Raw genomic sequence first — 17,758 nt, 5'->3', positions numbered from 1 at the left:
CTCACAGTTAACTCAGTCAAACAACTAACTCTTCTCTATAAGGAGGATCTCAACAACCCACAGCCAAAAGGCAGGAGAAAACCTGTTAACTAAAATATTTTAATTAAACATGACTCCAAACATATGCTTTGGCAACAACTGTCTGCTTATTTTATGTTGTTGCTAAAAGACAGTGTTAAATTGTAAGTAATTCAGTGATGCATTTGTATGATCAGGATTTATTTCTTTTAAATGTAAAAAATTGTATTTTATTTTTTCAGAGTGTTTTCTGACTCTGAATTTTAAAAATACCTGCAATTCTTTTTGAGGACTAGATTCTCTATAATTTATTAAATCAAATATCTCTTATTAAACTGAAACATGGTCTGAGCCCACCTCACATCCTGCTTATACAGAGAAAGACCTGAATTTCTACCTAGTGCACTATAGTTAAGGCCTTTAGATAGTGCTAAGTTTTTTTCTTCTTTTTTTTTTTTTTTTTTAAATGAAAAATGGCTGTTCTGAGCCAGTGGGAAATGGATGTAACATACCTTCTCAAGTACCTCAAACCTGAGATGCTCCATCCACCCCGTAAGCAAGGGCACCATAATGGTGATGCAGGAGAAGTTTGAGCCTCTCTGTCCCTACTGTCTGGGCAGAAGATTATCAACATCAAGATGTTGAGTATATTTATTTTAAATTATTTCTTTGCAAGGCAGCCTTTTTAAAGGATTACTACAATGAACCGCTTAAAAGCAGCAGCATATGATCACACTGATCTCAAGTAGTCCCTTGTCCATTTTTATTCCATACTTGTTCAAGATAGAAATGTTAACAAAAGGCAGAGGACATAATATTTGTAATATTGTCCAGATCCTCATCTTTTAAAAGGTAAAAAAAACCCTAACCTTAATGGCTGAAAAAGGAAGACATGGGAATAATCTGTTATTGTCAACAAGTTTTAATATTTACTATAATGAAATACAAGATTTTTCCATGAAAAACATTTCTAGAGATGTTGCAAAGACTGCACTGCTGTTTCTGAAAATCTTTATTTTGTATTATTTGTCCCATTTTTTCTATAGGGTCACTCATAAAGTAGGGCAGGGCAGACAAATAGAGATGACTGAGTCCTCCAATGCTGAACATGTCTTTGAAACATTAGTTGCTCATTATCATTTCAAGCAAACTCCCTGTGCTTTGTCTATTATATATTTGCAGTATGATATTAAAGCATATATGAATGAACACTGTATTTTAATTCTGTCTTCTGTTAATGAACACTAGTTCAAGCGAGGAAAAAAAAACCCCACAACAACAAAACCCAACAAAACCACAAAAAACACCTCACCAAGCAAACCAAAATGTAACTAGTTCAGCTGTGCTATCTTCCTGTTTTGGCTTAAAAGTTTTATGAAACATCAGTGATGGAAATTTTCTTCTTGGCTGTCAACATGTCATCAACATGATTTTTCATCTCATTTTGAGAAGAAATTTGCAGTCTAAATATTTGATCTGAGTCTATATAAAGTAATCTCAATTTCATTTCCACTTAGATCTGCCTGTCCCTTCTCTTCACCTCCCAGTGTCCTGAAGATGTGACTGAAACCACAGAAATTCAAATCCCATTCCCACAAGTGATTGGGATGGCAGAATTCAGGAAGTATTCATGTAGTTTTTTCACCCCCTTAACTGCACTTTGAGTGAGAAGGGTGAATCTCAAGTGTGGAGTTTCAAAGTTGGGTGGTTAACTGTTCTCATTTTCCTTTTCTAGTGACTCAGCAGATGTGGCCTGGGGAAAATTGCACCTCACCTCTCTTCCTGACACAAACCATGCCAAGCTGAAGGCAGCTGAAGGCAGCTGCAGTCATTGTCGTAACCGGCTCCTCACTGGGGAGTTTATTTTCCGTAGGACCAATGCAATCTCTGCAGGTAAAAGTATTAGACGTGGAAACAGAGCCCAGAGGGTGTTACTCACTAATGACTTTTTTCTGATGACCCTAATTAGCGCACAGAGCGACAAACTACCGCCCCCAGCCCAGCCCCACAGTCACAAGACAGACGCAAGGCAAACCTCTGTCTAGCCCTGTGTTCAGGTAGTCAGGGCTGTAGAAAGTGAACACAGAGTCAGTCATTCAAAGCATTTCAATTTATACTGAGAATGGCTGTCCAAACAAACAGAAAATGTTTTTTTAAAACAAACAAACAAAAACCCAAAACATAACACTAGCTTTCTTTTTTTTTTAAATCCTTTCCATCTCCCACAGTAGCTAAGGAACTTAGTTCTCATATTATTTTTAAGTACTGTACTTAAATACACAGCTATATATAACTAACAGAAGGAATTATTTGCACACACAAATGACAACTCCCAGATTAACATCTCTAGGTTTAAGCAACAGAGTAGGTTTTTTTTGATTTTTTAAACTAAACCGGTCGAAATTTGTCTGGAGAGGGAACACCTAGATTTTAAGAAAGAAGCCCAAACAAAAAAAGGGGAGGGGGGGGGTTTACAGAGGAACATCAAGTCATGCTGCTGGTGTGTAGGAATAAAGATATAATTTCTATGAGACTGAAATGAAGATGTTTTTGAGCTGATGTAAGAGGAGGAGTCACTCCCCTAGCACCATCAGACATGAGGAATTAACTTGAAGTGGCCAGGGAAGCGGTTCGGTACTTAAAAAGCCTCACAAAGCTTGGATGTACAGTTGTCACAATTGACCTTATTCTCATGACTTACAGAAGCAGAACTTGTAGGCGATGAGCATGCGCACAGACATCTTCATGGGAAGTTCATACCGTGACATTCAAGTTCTAGCTACAGCTGTCTGTGAATTCACAGGACAAATTTTAAGGAGCCTGAAAAGTCACTTAACAGAAAGTAAATTGCTGGCAGCTTAAACCCACTGGACAAAAGTACGCGCTTCTACTGCAACATGAAATCAAATTAAAAATACAAGAGAGCATGTGTTAGAAATAACAAGAAGCTGTCAAATAGCACAGGAACAGTTCAGTGCATCCCTCTGGATCAGACCCTGGAACTCTGTGCGTGCCCTCTTAACTAAGGCCAAAAAGTGAAACAGCCAAGTAAATCCAAAGTCCTCGGAATGTTTCTGGGTGTTCAGGGCATTCATGAAAAGACAGAGCCCTCTACTGGCCACTTATTCTTACTACACACACCCCCCACACCCACACTCCGTCGCCCCCCCCAAGTCCTTTAGTATTAAAGGTCCAAGCATCAGTGCTAAACGTTATTCTGGCTGGCATACATAATTTTCTTGGTCTAGATCTATAAGGATGGAGTGCAATTTAGGTTACAAAAGCCATTGTTACACCTGTGTAAGACCAGTGCTGTAAGATTAGGATCCTATCAGAACAGCAAGCAGATGTGTGTCAGTTCAGTCCTGTAGGAAACACAACATACAAGACTTTGCTAAAATAATTGAAAATCTTTGCTTCTGATGCAACTATTTCAAACAGATTCAGGTATAAAGATTTCAGAAAATTAAGGGAAGTAGGTTAAACCACTTGTCTTTTCCCTAGTATAGGACTCATGTATGTGATCCCTTTTACTTATTTTAGTTGAACACCGTCCCCTGCCAGAGTGCACCGAGCTATTTGCTCTCTGGATGAAGTTCAGGTGAGAGGAGTGCAAACATGATGCTTCTTAACTCTACAACAGAGTTCCCTTTGGAAGAAAAATGGGTGGTTTTAAAATGCAAAAGTCAAATCTGTGTAGTTTTACATCAGTCCTAACAGAATTACTATATCAGCACAATACTTCTTGTGCTTTTATTTAGATCATACCTCTTAATTTGGAAGAATTCCTGTAATTTGGAGTCTTTTGACTTCAGATGTGTGACAAGTAAAGGGTCACCAAGTCTAGGCCCATAGCAGAGGTGATGGGCACCCACTGCAGTTCATCTGACCCGAGTGCCAAGCACCCCCTAAGCCCCTTCCCAGCTGCCTGACTGCGCTTTCACCACATCCGTACCCACCAGGTCAGGCTTCCATCCTCTGCAGTGGGGGTTCAGCCCTTTCCCTGGTGATGCGAAATTTGCCTCTTTGGCTGATGGACACGCCTAGAACACCTTAAAGTAACAGAGCTAGGGGGCAGACCAAGTTAAATCAGTGCTGTGCAGTGATACCCTGAAAAAGGGTTTCATTATTGTAGCACCACAAGCGAACAGACGTTCGGAGATGGAGACCGCGACTGGAAAGCCCTCAGATGTTAGACTAGTGTGCAGGATGTCTGTGTGCCAACAGATGAGAAGTCTGCTCAGGACAGTCCTACTACTGTACAGAGAAAGAAGTGTGCAAATTGCTCTTAGGCCTGGCCAATTTGGACAGAACTTACAGTACTTTTAATGATTTTAGCTTGCATTTATGAATAGCATGTAGACAACATGACCACCTGCAAGACGATGCAAACAAGACTGTGTAGAACACAACGCATGTGAGGAGCTGATCCAACAGACAAAAGGGAGCCCTACCTTGGGTTTATGTTGTTGAGGAGCAGGATGCCACGGCCGGCTGTTTAGCTGTTGTACACAGCGTTACGCTTGTTACCTATCACACTGCTCTGAACAAGGCAGCCTGCAAAAACGCCGGCCCCAGAGCTGGTTCTGTGACTCGGGCGAAGCTGAGCCCTGGTCAGAGGTGAGGCTGGCACTAGGACCAGTGCTGGTGCCTAGTGGGTGCCTTCTCCAGGTCCGAGCACAGGTTGAGTCTTTGATGCGATACCAGCATAACATGGCAGCACATGGAGCCTGGACGAAGCTCTGCTAGCGACCCAATTCTTCTGCCATACATCAGCGACAGCTCAAGTGGGAGAAGTGCAAGCTTGAGAGCCTTATGTAAACAGCTGAGAGCAGAGAGCAGACATTGACATTAGCCTACAACTCAATCCTTCAGGTCTCCTAAAGGATAGAGGCTTTCAGCAAGGCAGCTACCAATTGTTAACAAGTTTACTCAACTCCTGCAATTTCCTTTGTTGCCCCAGTGTCACCATACTTGCGCTTTTGCCCTTCATGCGTCATAACGCAGCCCACAGTGTGCAATGTTGATGTTCTGATCAGTGTACTTGAAAAGACAGTATCTTCAGAGCAGCAAAGTTCCCAAACTGGCCGTAGGAACCTGCTGGTCCAGCAGTCAGTCACGTGAAATAGCCATGAGACACACGCTATGCTTCCCTCAGACAAGCCTGCAACTTGGGCTGCCCAGGTTGCTGCAGCGTTACAAAAGGCAGTTGGGCAAACGTCAGCATCACTGATAAATGCAAATATCCATTTTCACAGACACACATGTTTTGCAAGATAGGAAGAATTCCTGCTCCTCTGTGTTGTTCCTTCACCAAAATGCTCTTCAGAACATCACAAACACATCACTGCCAAAATACACCACACTAACTATATGGTCAAATCACGTATGATCAAAACATCCACATATAGCTCCTGTGGCATGTGCTGCCTATTCCATACAAGTCAGTTATACGGCCAAGAATGATCCTGGACTCCACAGCTCGGCGGTCAGTACTACGGCACAATCCTCAACATGTTTTTGGCCTAAGCGGAACAGCTCCATCCCAAACAATTTCCCAGGAAGCATTCAGTAGGCCTGCACGATCCCAGGACACTTCTCAAGGAGCAGTCCACACGAAGACACCCTGCTGGGGATTCTGAAAGTGGTTAGTAGTATGTACAACCAGTGTTAGTGCCAGAGCACAATTTTAGGCACACAAAACGTAGCTGTTGTGAATACTGACTGGACTGTGCTGACACAGAGGCTGCCTGGCAATTCCATAGAATCACAGAACGGTTTGGGTTGGAAGGGACCATAAAGATAATCTAGTTCCAACCCCCCTGCCATGGGCAGGGACACCTTCCACTAGACCAGGGTGCTCAAAGCCTCATCCAGCCTGGCCTTGGACACTTCCAGGGATGGGGCATCCACAGCTTCTCTGGGCAACCTGTTCCTGTGCCTCACCACCTGCTCTGGGAAGAACTTGTTCTTGATGTCCAATTTTCATACCTGGGGAAAGATGAGAATCAGTAAAGCACATCAAGGCCAGTGTTGCCAGGATGATATGTGACTTCATTGCACATCCACTCTTGCACATATTGGTAGGGGTGATAACAACCATATTTGAAAACCCAAAGAAATGCCCAAAATGCCATATTGATGTGGGACATTAAAATATTTTTCAACTTGTTCCATGGTTTCACTTATGAAGAGGGGCACGTTATTAGAAAAAGAGCTAGTAGTACAGTTACTACTCTACTACTACTATTCTCATGGAAACAAGAGATTCCAGTAGAATGAAGTAACATAATTAGGAAGAGTCCTGGAGATGATGTTGGAAGAAAATCTTCAGATCCAAGAATCAATACCATGTGGGAGATTTCTAAGCACTTGTTTTCCATCACACCGATCCACCAATAAAACACACATATGAAAGCAAAACCAGTGGAGCTCTTGAATTGTATTTATCATGAACTTCACTGGACCTGACAATAATCATAATCCCTCAGGCAGAAAGTCATGCACACACGATGGATGTAGCACAGCTGAAGCAGCCTGACATGTATTACCAGAAAAAAAATATGATCTGGTGCACAGAGAAGCAATAAATACCCAACAGAAAGATAAGATATAGGAAAACACCCTCACAGAACAGTATTTTCAGAGTTTATTTATAGGAATATTTCAATTTGGCACACAATTGGAAAATACTAATACAATTTTGTGTGACAACAGGGAAAATGCCAGTGTTGCTGGTCCTTTGGGGAGGAAAAAAAAATGTGAGTTACAAATAAGGAACAATCAGGGTTGAAAACAATATTATCTGAAAGCAGGCTTTATCAGCTGTAGACCATGAAAAAAACCCGAAAGACTTAGAACCTCAAGACACCGGGATTATGCTTCCAAGTTCTCTAGTAACGTAGACTGAAGCTGTCAGAGGAGAGTTTAACACAATCCAGGTTGTTTGCTCTACTGGCAAAAGCTGAGCTCTTCAGAACTGAAATTTACTGTTTGTGTTTTTATCTGGCTTGTTCCTGAGCTTAGTAAGAGTGCTGCTACTGACTTCAGCAAAATCAGGCCTTTCACAGAGGGGCCAATGGAGTCTCTTTCACAAGCAGCGAAGCTCTGCATCCAGAGGAACAGAAATGCTGAATTGCTTGTAACATTTCACTGAGAAGCCATTTTCCTCTCCTTTTTGAGAGTTTAACTTCTCCTTAGTCCACTTCCCTCTTTTCTGCATGATCAGTAACACAAATCTCTCTTCAAGTTACCTTTATCTTTTTGCCATCCCTCACACTTTTTGTAGGATCAGCACCTTAGACCTTGGTCCCAAACATTAACAGCATCAGGATAAACTGGATAGATTGCTGCTCTGGCCCTCTCAATCTGGGACCGTCTCCACCTCCAATCTCTCATTTTTCTTGTCCACATGGACTAAGAAAGATGCAAGGATCAGGAAGAAACAGAGAGGAGCAAAAGCAAAGAGGGAAATGTGGCCGCTAACTACCGGCTCCAGAGAGAGCCTCAGAAGGAAATTAGATGAGCACTTCTGAACCTCTCTCAGAAGAGCTGACAGAGCTGGTGTTTCATCTGAAAACCATGAAATGTAAGGCTTCAACAGCTACTCAGCATGACCTGTGAGTGCCAGGACCTGCTAGTGGGGCAGGAAGACCCCTGCAGCATGTGCTAGCAATTCATTGTAAGAGCTGCCATACAGTGTGGTTCAAAAGTCAAGCATCTTTGAGTCCTCAGTTACCAGAGTCTCATTTCAGCAAGTTACATTACAGTGGAGTGGATATAACGCAGCTTCAGCACTAAGGATAGCAGGTCAGAAGATAAGACTATGAATGATATTTGGGAAAAAATCAAATCTGCAATTGTTTGTGTAAACGGGCCTAAATTTCTACAACAAAGCATCGCCTTGCTTGGACTTAAAAATCCCACGGCCATTTATCTGCAGTCCAGTAAGTCTTAACTGTATGATTACTTAATGCCTGAAGGACAAGAGAAATTAAACTCTCCATGAAATACAAAAAAAAAAAAAAAAAAAAAAAAAAAAAAAACCCCCCAAAAAAAAAAAAAAAAAAAAAAAAAAAAAAAAAAAAAAATCGAGACATGGAAATAAGTGTTCTCTGCTACAATTTCTCCAGCACAGCCTTGCATTCCTTTCCTCTCCACTTCTCTAGTTTACTTTAGAAAACAGATCCACAAAGGGATTGGGCATAACTGGGGAGACAGTAACGTAGAAAAGCAGTTTTGCCAGAGAAAACTGCAACTAGAATGACGTTCACGAGACAATGAGGCAGCCAGCCTCTGCTGGCATAGCACAGACAAGGCCCAGGACAACACACGGTCACTCCTCATAGCAGTGTTCTTGGGGGGTGCAGACTCCTCGTTTTACACTATTAAACCAGGAGGATACAGTATTGCACTGCTGTTGTACAGCTACAGCAGAGACCAGGATGCTATGAAGACGTCGGGATATGTTTCTTTATAAACACCAAAGCAGAGATGAACTCCAGTACTGAGTCCTCTCCATGTCCCTTATCTCCAAACGGTGGCCATTTAAAAAGAAAATGCCTTCTCCCACTCAAAGCCAATTAGAAAACCTGTCCACTGTAACGACCATGAAGTAAAAGCAAAAGTATGAAATAACACCACTAAATGATCTTGCAGCTTCACCCATATGGTTAATTGACCAACCGAGCAAACTACCTCTGCTAAATATTTTCATTATTATTGCACACTCTGTAGATCAGAACAAACAGCTTATATTTAGGTCCATCTGAAAAAGTCTGGCAAACAGGTTAAACTGAAACCCAGTTAAGTACAATATTCCACCCTTTTATTTCTGTGTCCATTTATTTCGAAAACATTCATTCAAGGAATGAAAGTTAGGACTCTTGGTACAGTACAATGTATCACCTATGCTACCATCCACTCTTTAGCAGAATGAAAAAGAGAAAATATATACAGCTTTAGAATAATTTCACTTGCAATTACCTTAATCATAATAGCCACTCGAAAGATCCACCATTGGAAAACCAATGCTAAACCACCACATTCTCTTACTTCCCTTGTTTGGAGCTAGAATGATACCATTAAGTTTTTTAATTAAGATTTTTAGAAAAGACACACTTTTGTCGGACCTACCTACACCGTGCAATTGTTTTAAGTAGCGTCCCTAAAAACAGTAGGACAGTTTTACATGGAAAAGGCTAGAATGCAAAGAACAATGTTCTAACCCAGCAGTGAGACATGGATATGGTGTGATTTCCTACTACTCCAGGCATACGCTTGGTCACATCTACACAGCTGACACCAAACCTGTATTTCAGCCAGTACAGCAAAGTGTTTTACAACCGAGTGTAAACACAGGCAAAGAAACAGGAGATACTGAGTGTTAACACCCTGCCAACAAATACTGAAGAGCACTGGCACATGTGCACTAAGCAAGCACTTTTGAATACCTGCTGGTCTGCGAAAGGGTTACACCTATTGCACCAGGTGATTACCTATCCTCATATCAAAGCAGCTCCTCTTCGAACCAGACTGGAAGACCCCAAGCACTACCCCAGGTCTTTGCTGTGGGAAAGCTGCACGAGCTGGGGCTGTACCAGAAGTAATTAACTGGCCACCTCACTCTCTCCTTTTGTTCATTTTCACAAGAAGAGAGGTTGGGCCAGTGAGGGCCCACTGTGAAAGGTGCTGAACGCTGCGATCCTTTGCAACAACGTGATTTAGGATATAAATGGGCCTAAACAAGCACGCGTATTCCACGTGGAAGACCAGGTATGTTAGCCAGCCTCTGGGAGGAAGGAAAGGAGGGCTAAAGCTCTTCTTTGTACATCATCTTCCTCAGGAAAAATAATTTAGGCAAACACTCCTGTTTCCTGCTCTATACTTCCAACTAAGCAAGTCCTTGTACAATATGTAACATCTTATTTTTCATTTCTCATACAGAAGTTAAGTCCGATCACAGCTTATGCAAGGGAGGAATAGAATCATACCCAAAAACAATCACATTTACACAAGGCAAGTTTACACATGGTTTCAACCTGAATCCAAAACCACAACCTGCCACAGTCATTGTCTTAACTGCCTATTTAAGCACTGTGCATTCAACCTCTGACACAATTAGGTTTTCATACTAGGCTAACTATGGCTATTTCTCATATTTAAATTTTAACCCATGTTCTTTATTAAACAAAAGAGCTGCTGCTTTTTTTTTTTTTTAAATTAGGCTTGAAGTTATTTAAATCAGCCTGAAGGAAAAAAAGGCAGCAGTCTTCTTGTAAAATATTACTAAAACCTTGATAGATATCTGGATTTTTATTCTTTACTGAGGTTTGGAAGCTCAACAACTTTTTCAAAATAGATTGGCCCCTTTTCCAAAAGGGCATATTCACTTATTTGTCACAGCATATAGTAGTTCATTAAATTTAAAAATTAGAAGTTAAGTTGCTTTGTGTATTATCTACATGTGTAAAAGCCATTTTCAAACAGCAGCAATAGTGTCAATTTTGGAAAAACAGTAATCTAAAAAAAACTACCCGTACCAAAAGGCTAGTAGGACTAAGTTTCAGTCTACTTTGCCAGTAAGTTTACAAAATAAAATTCTGTAACTGTAGTTATGCAACATCTCAGAAGATCTTTTGGAAATGTGAACGTTAGCTAGAAGTTAAGAGAGATATCTAGACATGCTCCACTACTGACAGAAGGAAAAACCCCTCTTTTTAATCTGAATAGTGGGTATGATAAAAGAAATTAAAGTTAAAGTAATTGAGTTTAAACAGTCTAAGCTTATAATGAATAAAATTTGAACAGAAAACATTTATATTAAGAACTTTAGCTTTCTTGAGGGGAGATGGGAAGCTTATCTACCAATAATTCAAATGACTGGTACATTTTAACCTTCTGAAACCCTTCACAGGGGTGCAGAGAACAATACAGATGGTTACATTTTTGCAGCTAGAAGTTCACGTATTTTAATTAAAGGGCCCATATTCTGTTCTGTGTATGTTGGACTGACAAAGCACATTTTTTGGTAAAGCTTTGCAGACCCTGCTGTACTTCCAAGTGCCACATGCTCTTCAAACCTGCTTAAACAGATTCAAGTTCAATGGTGTCTCTCTCTACGTAAGTTTCCACAAAACAAGTAACCACAAGCTGTTGGGGATGGCTCAAGAGCTTTATGCAAAAAAGAGTGTGCCTCAACCTAAAAAGACAAAAAGTTATTTCTGTGGCTGTAGAAAAGTTGCTGGTTTAACTCTCATGTTGTAACTGGAAACAACCAAGCAACTTACTATTTCTGTTAAAACTCTTTACATATGATTCTGTCTAATGGAAAAAAAACCCTGCCACCCAAATAAAAAAAAAAAACCCACCAAAAAAAAAACAGGTACTGAAGGAAGAGGCTGCTTCTATAGGCACAAACACCAAGTGACAAACAAGTCCTACGTTAGAGAAAAATCTAGCATGCATCTTCAACACCGTACGCAAAAACCGAGGACAAGAAGTAACTGTTAAAAACCATACCAGGAAATTTTGCCTTCTTTTAAAGAGGTATATGGAAATAATTACACTGATTAATGAAACACTGATATTCACAACCTATCTGAACTAAACGGGTTTACATCTTCAGGAAAAAAGCCAAAATAGTACAGAACATTTCCATTTTTCCCCTCTTAAAAAGCAGAAGGAGTGCCACGCTATCAAAGATAAACTTGCTGCATATAAATTTGTACCAACCTTGTGCTTCCTGTTCAGGGGATGCAGAACAGAGTCCTGGTTCCTGCTAAATTGTTTAAAGAGTTATCAGATGCCTATACAAACCAACCTTTTTTCCCACCTACTCATTATGGAGTTGCTACAACTACAGTAACAAGATGCAAAAGGTTCCAAGAAGTTCCTGTGAGAACTACTTAGGTTATTTTATGAATCAATTTGGATTTGTCTTTAGTTCACCTACGTTCACAAATATATACTGTATATGCACCTTGAGTATAAGAACTGAAACCAGTCTGAGAAAAATAAATCATGGCAACTGAGGTGTGAGGCAGTCAGTCCCCTTCCTATTTCTGATTATTATTATTTTATCCTTTTTTAAATACCACCACTGAAGAAACCCAATGCACGATATAGTCCGCAAACCCACACCAAACTGCTTTGCTGTGCATCCTTCCCCGCGGATTTTCACACCTGCCTCTTCAGACAGAGCATCTGGAGGCTACAAAAGCATGACTTGTACTTCTCCATCAGACAAGTTTATTTGTGTGATGTTTTTTCCAGATCTGGAAGTTTTTCAATTAGTGCTTTATGGTTCATGTTGATACTGGCTATAAGTCCTCCCTCATTGCCATCTGAGCCAGTGTAACTGATCTCTTCACCAGTCAGGGTAGTCATATGGCCACCCAACGCTCTCAACACTGCATTTCCAGCACATATGTCCCACTTCTTAATGTAAGTGACATGGATATACACGTCAGCTTCTTCTTGATTCTTTTCACCCACGTCAAGGAGGGCCAACACTTTATAACCTAGAAAAAAGGAGCAGAAGTAAAAAAGTTAAAATGGAGTTTTCCTATATATCACTACTATTAAAACTACTATAATAAAACTACTATTGTTAATAATACACGCATGCAAGATTTAAGAAAATTATGTCATTAATTATATCATGCCATCCAATATAATGGCAGAGTCAGCAACAGACTTTTGTCTGTCCTCTGACCTCTAGAGAAAATTTGAAAAAGGACGACTCCACCCCAAGATCTTTCCACCAGACCACAATTAAAGACTTGGGTATTTGGGACACATTATTTTTAGACATCTTTACCAATATGCTACATAAACTTATCTAGAGACACATTAAAAGAACAAGAAAAATTCTTCTTACATTCACTCACTTATTTCTCAATCTCCGTATTATGCTGAAGTCCACCTTTTTTCCTTGGTTTATTACAATAAAAAGAAGATGCATATAGCACTCTAATAAAATAACTTGGCCCAGGGCACTCTCCTTTACCATACATTATGCAGTACAAAGTTATTGCTCAAAATAGTATTCTTTCTTTTACAGAATTTTTTAACTTTTTAACTGTTCAACCAACATCCTTGTTTCATTAAACTGTTCCCTTATCCTCTTGTACAGAGTCAAGCCCTGGAGAAGGCCTTCCATAATCAGTTACACTTTTGCTTCCTTTATCATAGGAAAACTCATTTGGATTCACTGTCAAGAACCTATGCAAGATCATCTTGACTAAGCAACCTGTAGGGGAACTCTAGCTTTCCATATTAAAGACTCAGAAAGATACATTTCCGTAAAATTCAAATTTTGCATGGCTTTTCTGAGACTTTAAACCAGTTATTGCTTCACACTAGTGGCTCACATATTTGCATTCTGTCGGTAACATGCACAGGATATTGTGTAAGGTCACAAAAAAGTAAGCTAAAACCTTTTCAGGCTGAATATGAGGCAGATAAAAATGGACTTCAGTGACATTAGTTTTCTGGTTTTTGCATTTTTGTCAAAAGAGGAAAAAAACCATTTCAGTTTGGTACTTAAAACACTGTTTAATTAAACATACTGCTGGGTTTACTAACAACCAAAAGATTCTCTTCCCCAATTCTGTATTTGGTCACACAACCCTTTTTCCTCCACAGAGGCGTCAGTACCTTCAAGTGAAGGCACATCCGCGTGCCCAGTGAAAGGATCACGGTAACATTGCTGGTCCAGGCTTAGAATCACTAACATACTAACTTGTCACTAGCCTGAAGCATGAACGAACTTTGCACGTAGGTTTCTATACAGAGGACAAACTGCCTCCCTGTTGTCAAGTGCTCACTTTTAGGGATGTGAAGAACAAACAGTAAGAGGAAAAAAAAGGAGACGCCAGAGTTATATCCTTGTGTCTAATAACAGCTATCCCATTAAATCATTCAGAAGCAATAAAATAGAAAGGATGTTTAAGGAACCAAACCTGCTCCACCAGCGGGGATTATCACAGTCTTATTTCCAAATGACTGCTGTGCAACCTGCTCAACTTTTCCTGCATGGGAGCGTGATACAATAATCGTTGGAGTTTTCTCATTGTAGGAAGAACGAGCTTTTACATTTGACCCGCCATCCACCATTGCCCAGGCTACAAAAAGAAACACAAACTCTGCTAAGATTTAAAAAAGGCAATCTCTTAAGCGTAAAGATGAAAGAATACTCATCTTAGAAAATGGCACTGATGTCTCTGACTCAATTTCCCTCCTTACTGTAAAAGGGAAAGTTAGGACTGATAGGAGGAAGGGGTGCATGCCCACATGTACACACAAGCGAAGAGAAATGGCCCAGTCTGGCCCTCCCCACCCCCCTTCTGTGCATATGGCATTATCCCATGCCTCCCAAAAAACAGAATAAGAGGGAGAAATCCCAAGTAGTAATATTTAGAACTTGCAATTGGAAAATGACCAAAGTTAAAAGTATGGCTGAGTCAGAAATAGACCTGCTATTCCCTCAGCCAACCTTTTGGTAAGAACAAGAAGTCCCACTATGCTTCAAAGTGGATAACAAAAATGTTATTGGTCATTTTGTTCAGAAGTATGGTAATGCTAAGGAAGGAAACATCTCAGGAAAACAGCAATACTAAGGAAAACATTTAATGTTGTGTTCTGGAGGACTGGATTTAGAATACACAACCTCCCACTTGTTTCATCATGAGGTTCAAAGCCAAGCTCAGTAGGTGGCATCCCCTAACCATTAATTTGACATTTACTTAGCAGACTAACCAGCAATTTCATCTCAGTAGAAGGCCAGATTGTATGGCAACAGGCTGAGTTATGTGTAATAACATTGCCGACCGCCCTTTATTGTTTTGTATTTGTGTGGGTCTATTAGGAACAATTCTATTCACAACATATTGTTATTTCCAGCTTGGGAAATGAATACTCTTCACACGGAATGACTGAATTCATTGCATCTCATCAGATGCCCGAACATTTCACACTTTGCTATTATTAAATGAGAAATTCTCAAAATCACAGCACTAAAAAAAAAAAAAATAAATTTCTTCAGATAGATGTTGATGCTTTGAAAAATATGTTCCAAAAATCCCCAAGATTCTTAAAGCACATTGGAAAAGCACATACTTAAATGACTGGAAATTAAATTTATGTTTAAAGACAGTAAAATATTTAGCACAATATATTGAGTGTTGAGTGGCCACAAAGAGAGAACAAATTGAAAAAATACATTTATTCAGTCTTTGTTTCTGTGCCAGAATTACTGTGTAACTTCACAACTCTAGAGGTCAGCATTGCCTAAAGGAAAACGAGAACAGAAATTCCTGTTTCATATGTATAGCAGGACACAAATACCAAAACTTACTTTCAAGCTTTCAGAAGTGCATACACATTGCAAAACCTGCAGCCATCCTCACCGATAGATAATTAATACTAAAGAACTCATTAGTTCAGGATTGTGGCATTAAAAACATGTCAGATGACCACTAGGCTATGCTAGATAGTCTTGCCTGTTACATACAAAAAGTTGCCATTAAGATCTTTAAATGCCTTTGTTATTCACATTGAATAAACACCAGCTCCTGGGTATAATGTCATGGATCTAAGTTATTCTGCTAAATGAGCCAAGTACTCTTCTGCTAAAGACTAACAACACACAAGACTGGCCAGTATGTGTAGGTTTCACTTTATTTGGTTTGTTATAAACACTCCAATTGAAGGGATCTTAATTCTTAAACATATTTGCAGTTCATTTGTTTCAAATGCATCTTTTTTATGTTATACAAGGAGGCATTTTCCTCTGTGGTTTTATAGCACAGAACACATTTGCAGCCCTAATTTTGAGGTCTGCAGCAGCACTCTTGCCCCAGGTGCTATTTTCTCATTTATACCCACAGATGCTCTCTAAAAAAAAAAAAAAAAAATCAAATTTTAATTAACACTATGACTGAAGATGCTAGAAATATGTGACGGCATAAAGGTACCTGTATATGCTGAGAAGGGCTTGTGTATCACTCCTATTACTGGTTTACCATTTACAGCCACGCAAACCATTGTCGTGACATACTGCCGAAGATCCTCTGCAGGAAAAACGAGAAAGTGAGCAAATTTACAGCCAGACGCCAGGAACAAAAAAAGAAAGCATACCCTACATTACAAAAATGTCGTTCTTTGAAGACTAGCCTACATTCTGCCTCTTACAATTATGTAACTTTGTTGTACCTTCAAATAACCTTGCAGTTTTCAAATTACTTGGAAGATTTTTCTGTTTTGCAGCAATTTTTCTTGGTCAGTAGATGTAACCGACACTCCTACCAAATCTAATGCTAGGAGTTGTGTCTCATGCAGCACGTATTTTCATGGAAATCTGTATCCCTATATTCTCCCTTGTCTACTCCACCTCCTATCCTCTATTGGTTCAAAGCTGATAATTCAAATGCCCAAGAACACACCCCTATAATGGTGTTTATATCAACGGAATATTTGGAAGAAACACCCTTTTTTTTGTTTACTCTGCAGTACTTGCAACCAAAAATTTGAGTATGATTGCCTTTAACTGCTTAGGTAACATCTTAAAACATTTGAAAACAGGGAAGATCAAATTACACGTTTTTTTGAAAAACTTTAATTTTTTAATATAAAATTAAATAGAATATTTAATTGGTATTCCCTTTAAATAAACAAACAGAAAAAATATTTTGAGATATTTAGTGCTGCCACAGCAATAAATGAAATAAGGAAACGTCATTCCAGCAGAATCTGTAAGTGACAGTTACCACTCATTTTAGCAATAATTAGTTGCAAGGTATACCAAAGTCATTTCAGAGTTGGTCTATGTATTAAAGTAAATGGTATGATTTCATTAGGCAATTTGTCCAATTAAAATCACACTAGCTTTAAAATCACACATAACACACTTTAACAAGAGATGTGATTTTAAATACTTACTATTTTGTCTCCAGTATAAAAGGCAGACATCAGAATTACACACATGATTTGTCAACAAGAATCAGCTACCTGTGTATTCTTGTGTAGCATCTAACGGATCGATCCAGACCGTAACACTTTCTGCTGGAACCTCTTTAGGCTGTATTTTTTGTTTTATGTCTTCAGGAATAGTGCGATCCCAAGAGACTGTCTCCTGATCAGCTGTATCAACACGTTCTTCAGAGTTTATCTACGATAAGACAACAACAGTAGATGCATTAACTTACCAGATACAGTAACTGCAGTACTCAGGTACTCAGGGGAAGTTACAGGTTTGCTCATACCTTTTCTTTCTCCCTTCACCTCCAACTAAAAGAGCATGAATTAGTAATTTTCCAGCAACTGACAAGCTATTGCCATCATGCCACGAGCAATGGAAAACCACAACCCAGAATTTTGCTGTGAACCACATCACAGCTGGACACAGTTTCTTTGGCTCCTGCAGCTCTTCCTACTGAATGTCCTCACAGTATGAATTGCAGGGTTTCTCCTTAAATCACACATTAAATGCAGTTGGGCTTCAAGGACTACAAGCATGTAGTATACAAACTTAGTAGGGGTCTAATATTCCAGTTATTCAGATCAGCAGATCCAGATTGAAATGCACAGGTATTTTATCAACAAATATTTTGCAGATTGTGGTATGACTTGGGGGAGTAGGAATCCTAGTATGTATTTCTGCTTCTGGCACCGAGTCACAACTAGCACACTCAACCAGATGTACATATTACACAACTGCCAGATGAATGTTATGTTATAA

General features: G+C 39.6%; 1 protein-coding gene across 1 annotated transcript; it reads right to left on the bottom strand.

Moving 5' to 3' along the window:
* Positions 1-11,801: 11,801 nt before the first annotated feature.
* Positions 11,802-17,188, bottom strand: IMPAD1 (inositol monophosphatase domain containing 1; the record flags this gene model as incomplete). The annotated part of the gene is made up of 4 exons (XM_010161390.1): positions 11,802-12,539; positions 13,983-14,144; positions 15,996-16,091; positions 17,029-17,188. Coding segments are annotated over 4 exons (690 nt in total), but the record flags the coding sequence as incomplete, so codon positions are not given.
* Between the last annotated feature and the right edge of the window lie 570 nt (positions 17,189-17,758).

The sequence above is a fragment of the Eurypyga helias genome, unplaced genomic scaffold (genome assembly GCF_000690775.1).
Source record: "Eurypyga helias isolate BGI_N326 unplaced genomic scaffold, ASM69077v1 scaffold50981, whole genome shotgun sequence".
Classification (NCBI taxonomy): domain Eukaryota; kingdom Metazoa; phylum Chordata; class Aves; order Eurypygiformes; family Eurypygidae; genus Eurypyga; species Eurypyga helias.
The sequence above is the reverse complement of the archived record's forward strand: the minus strand, read 5'-3'. Positions and strand labels throughout refer to the sequence as shown.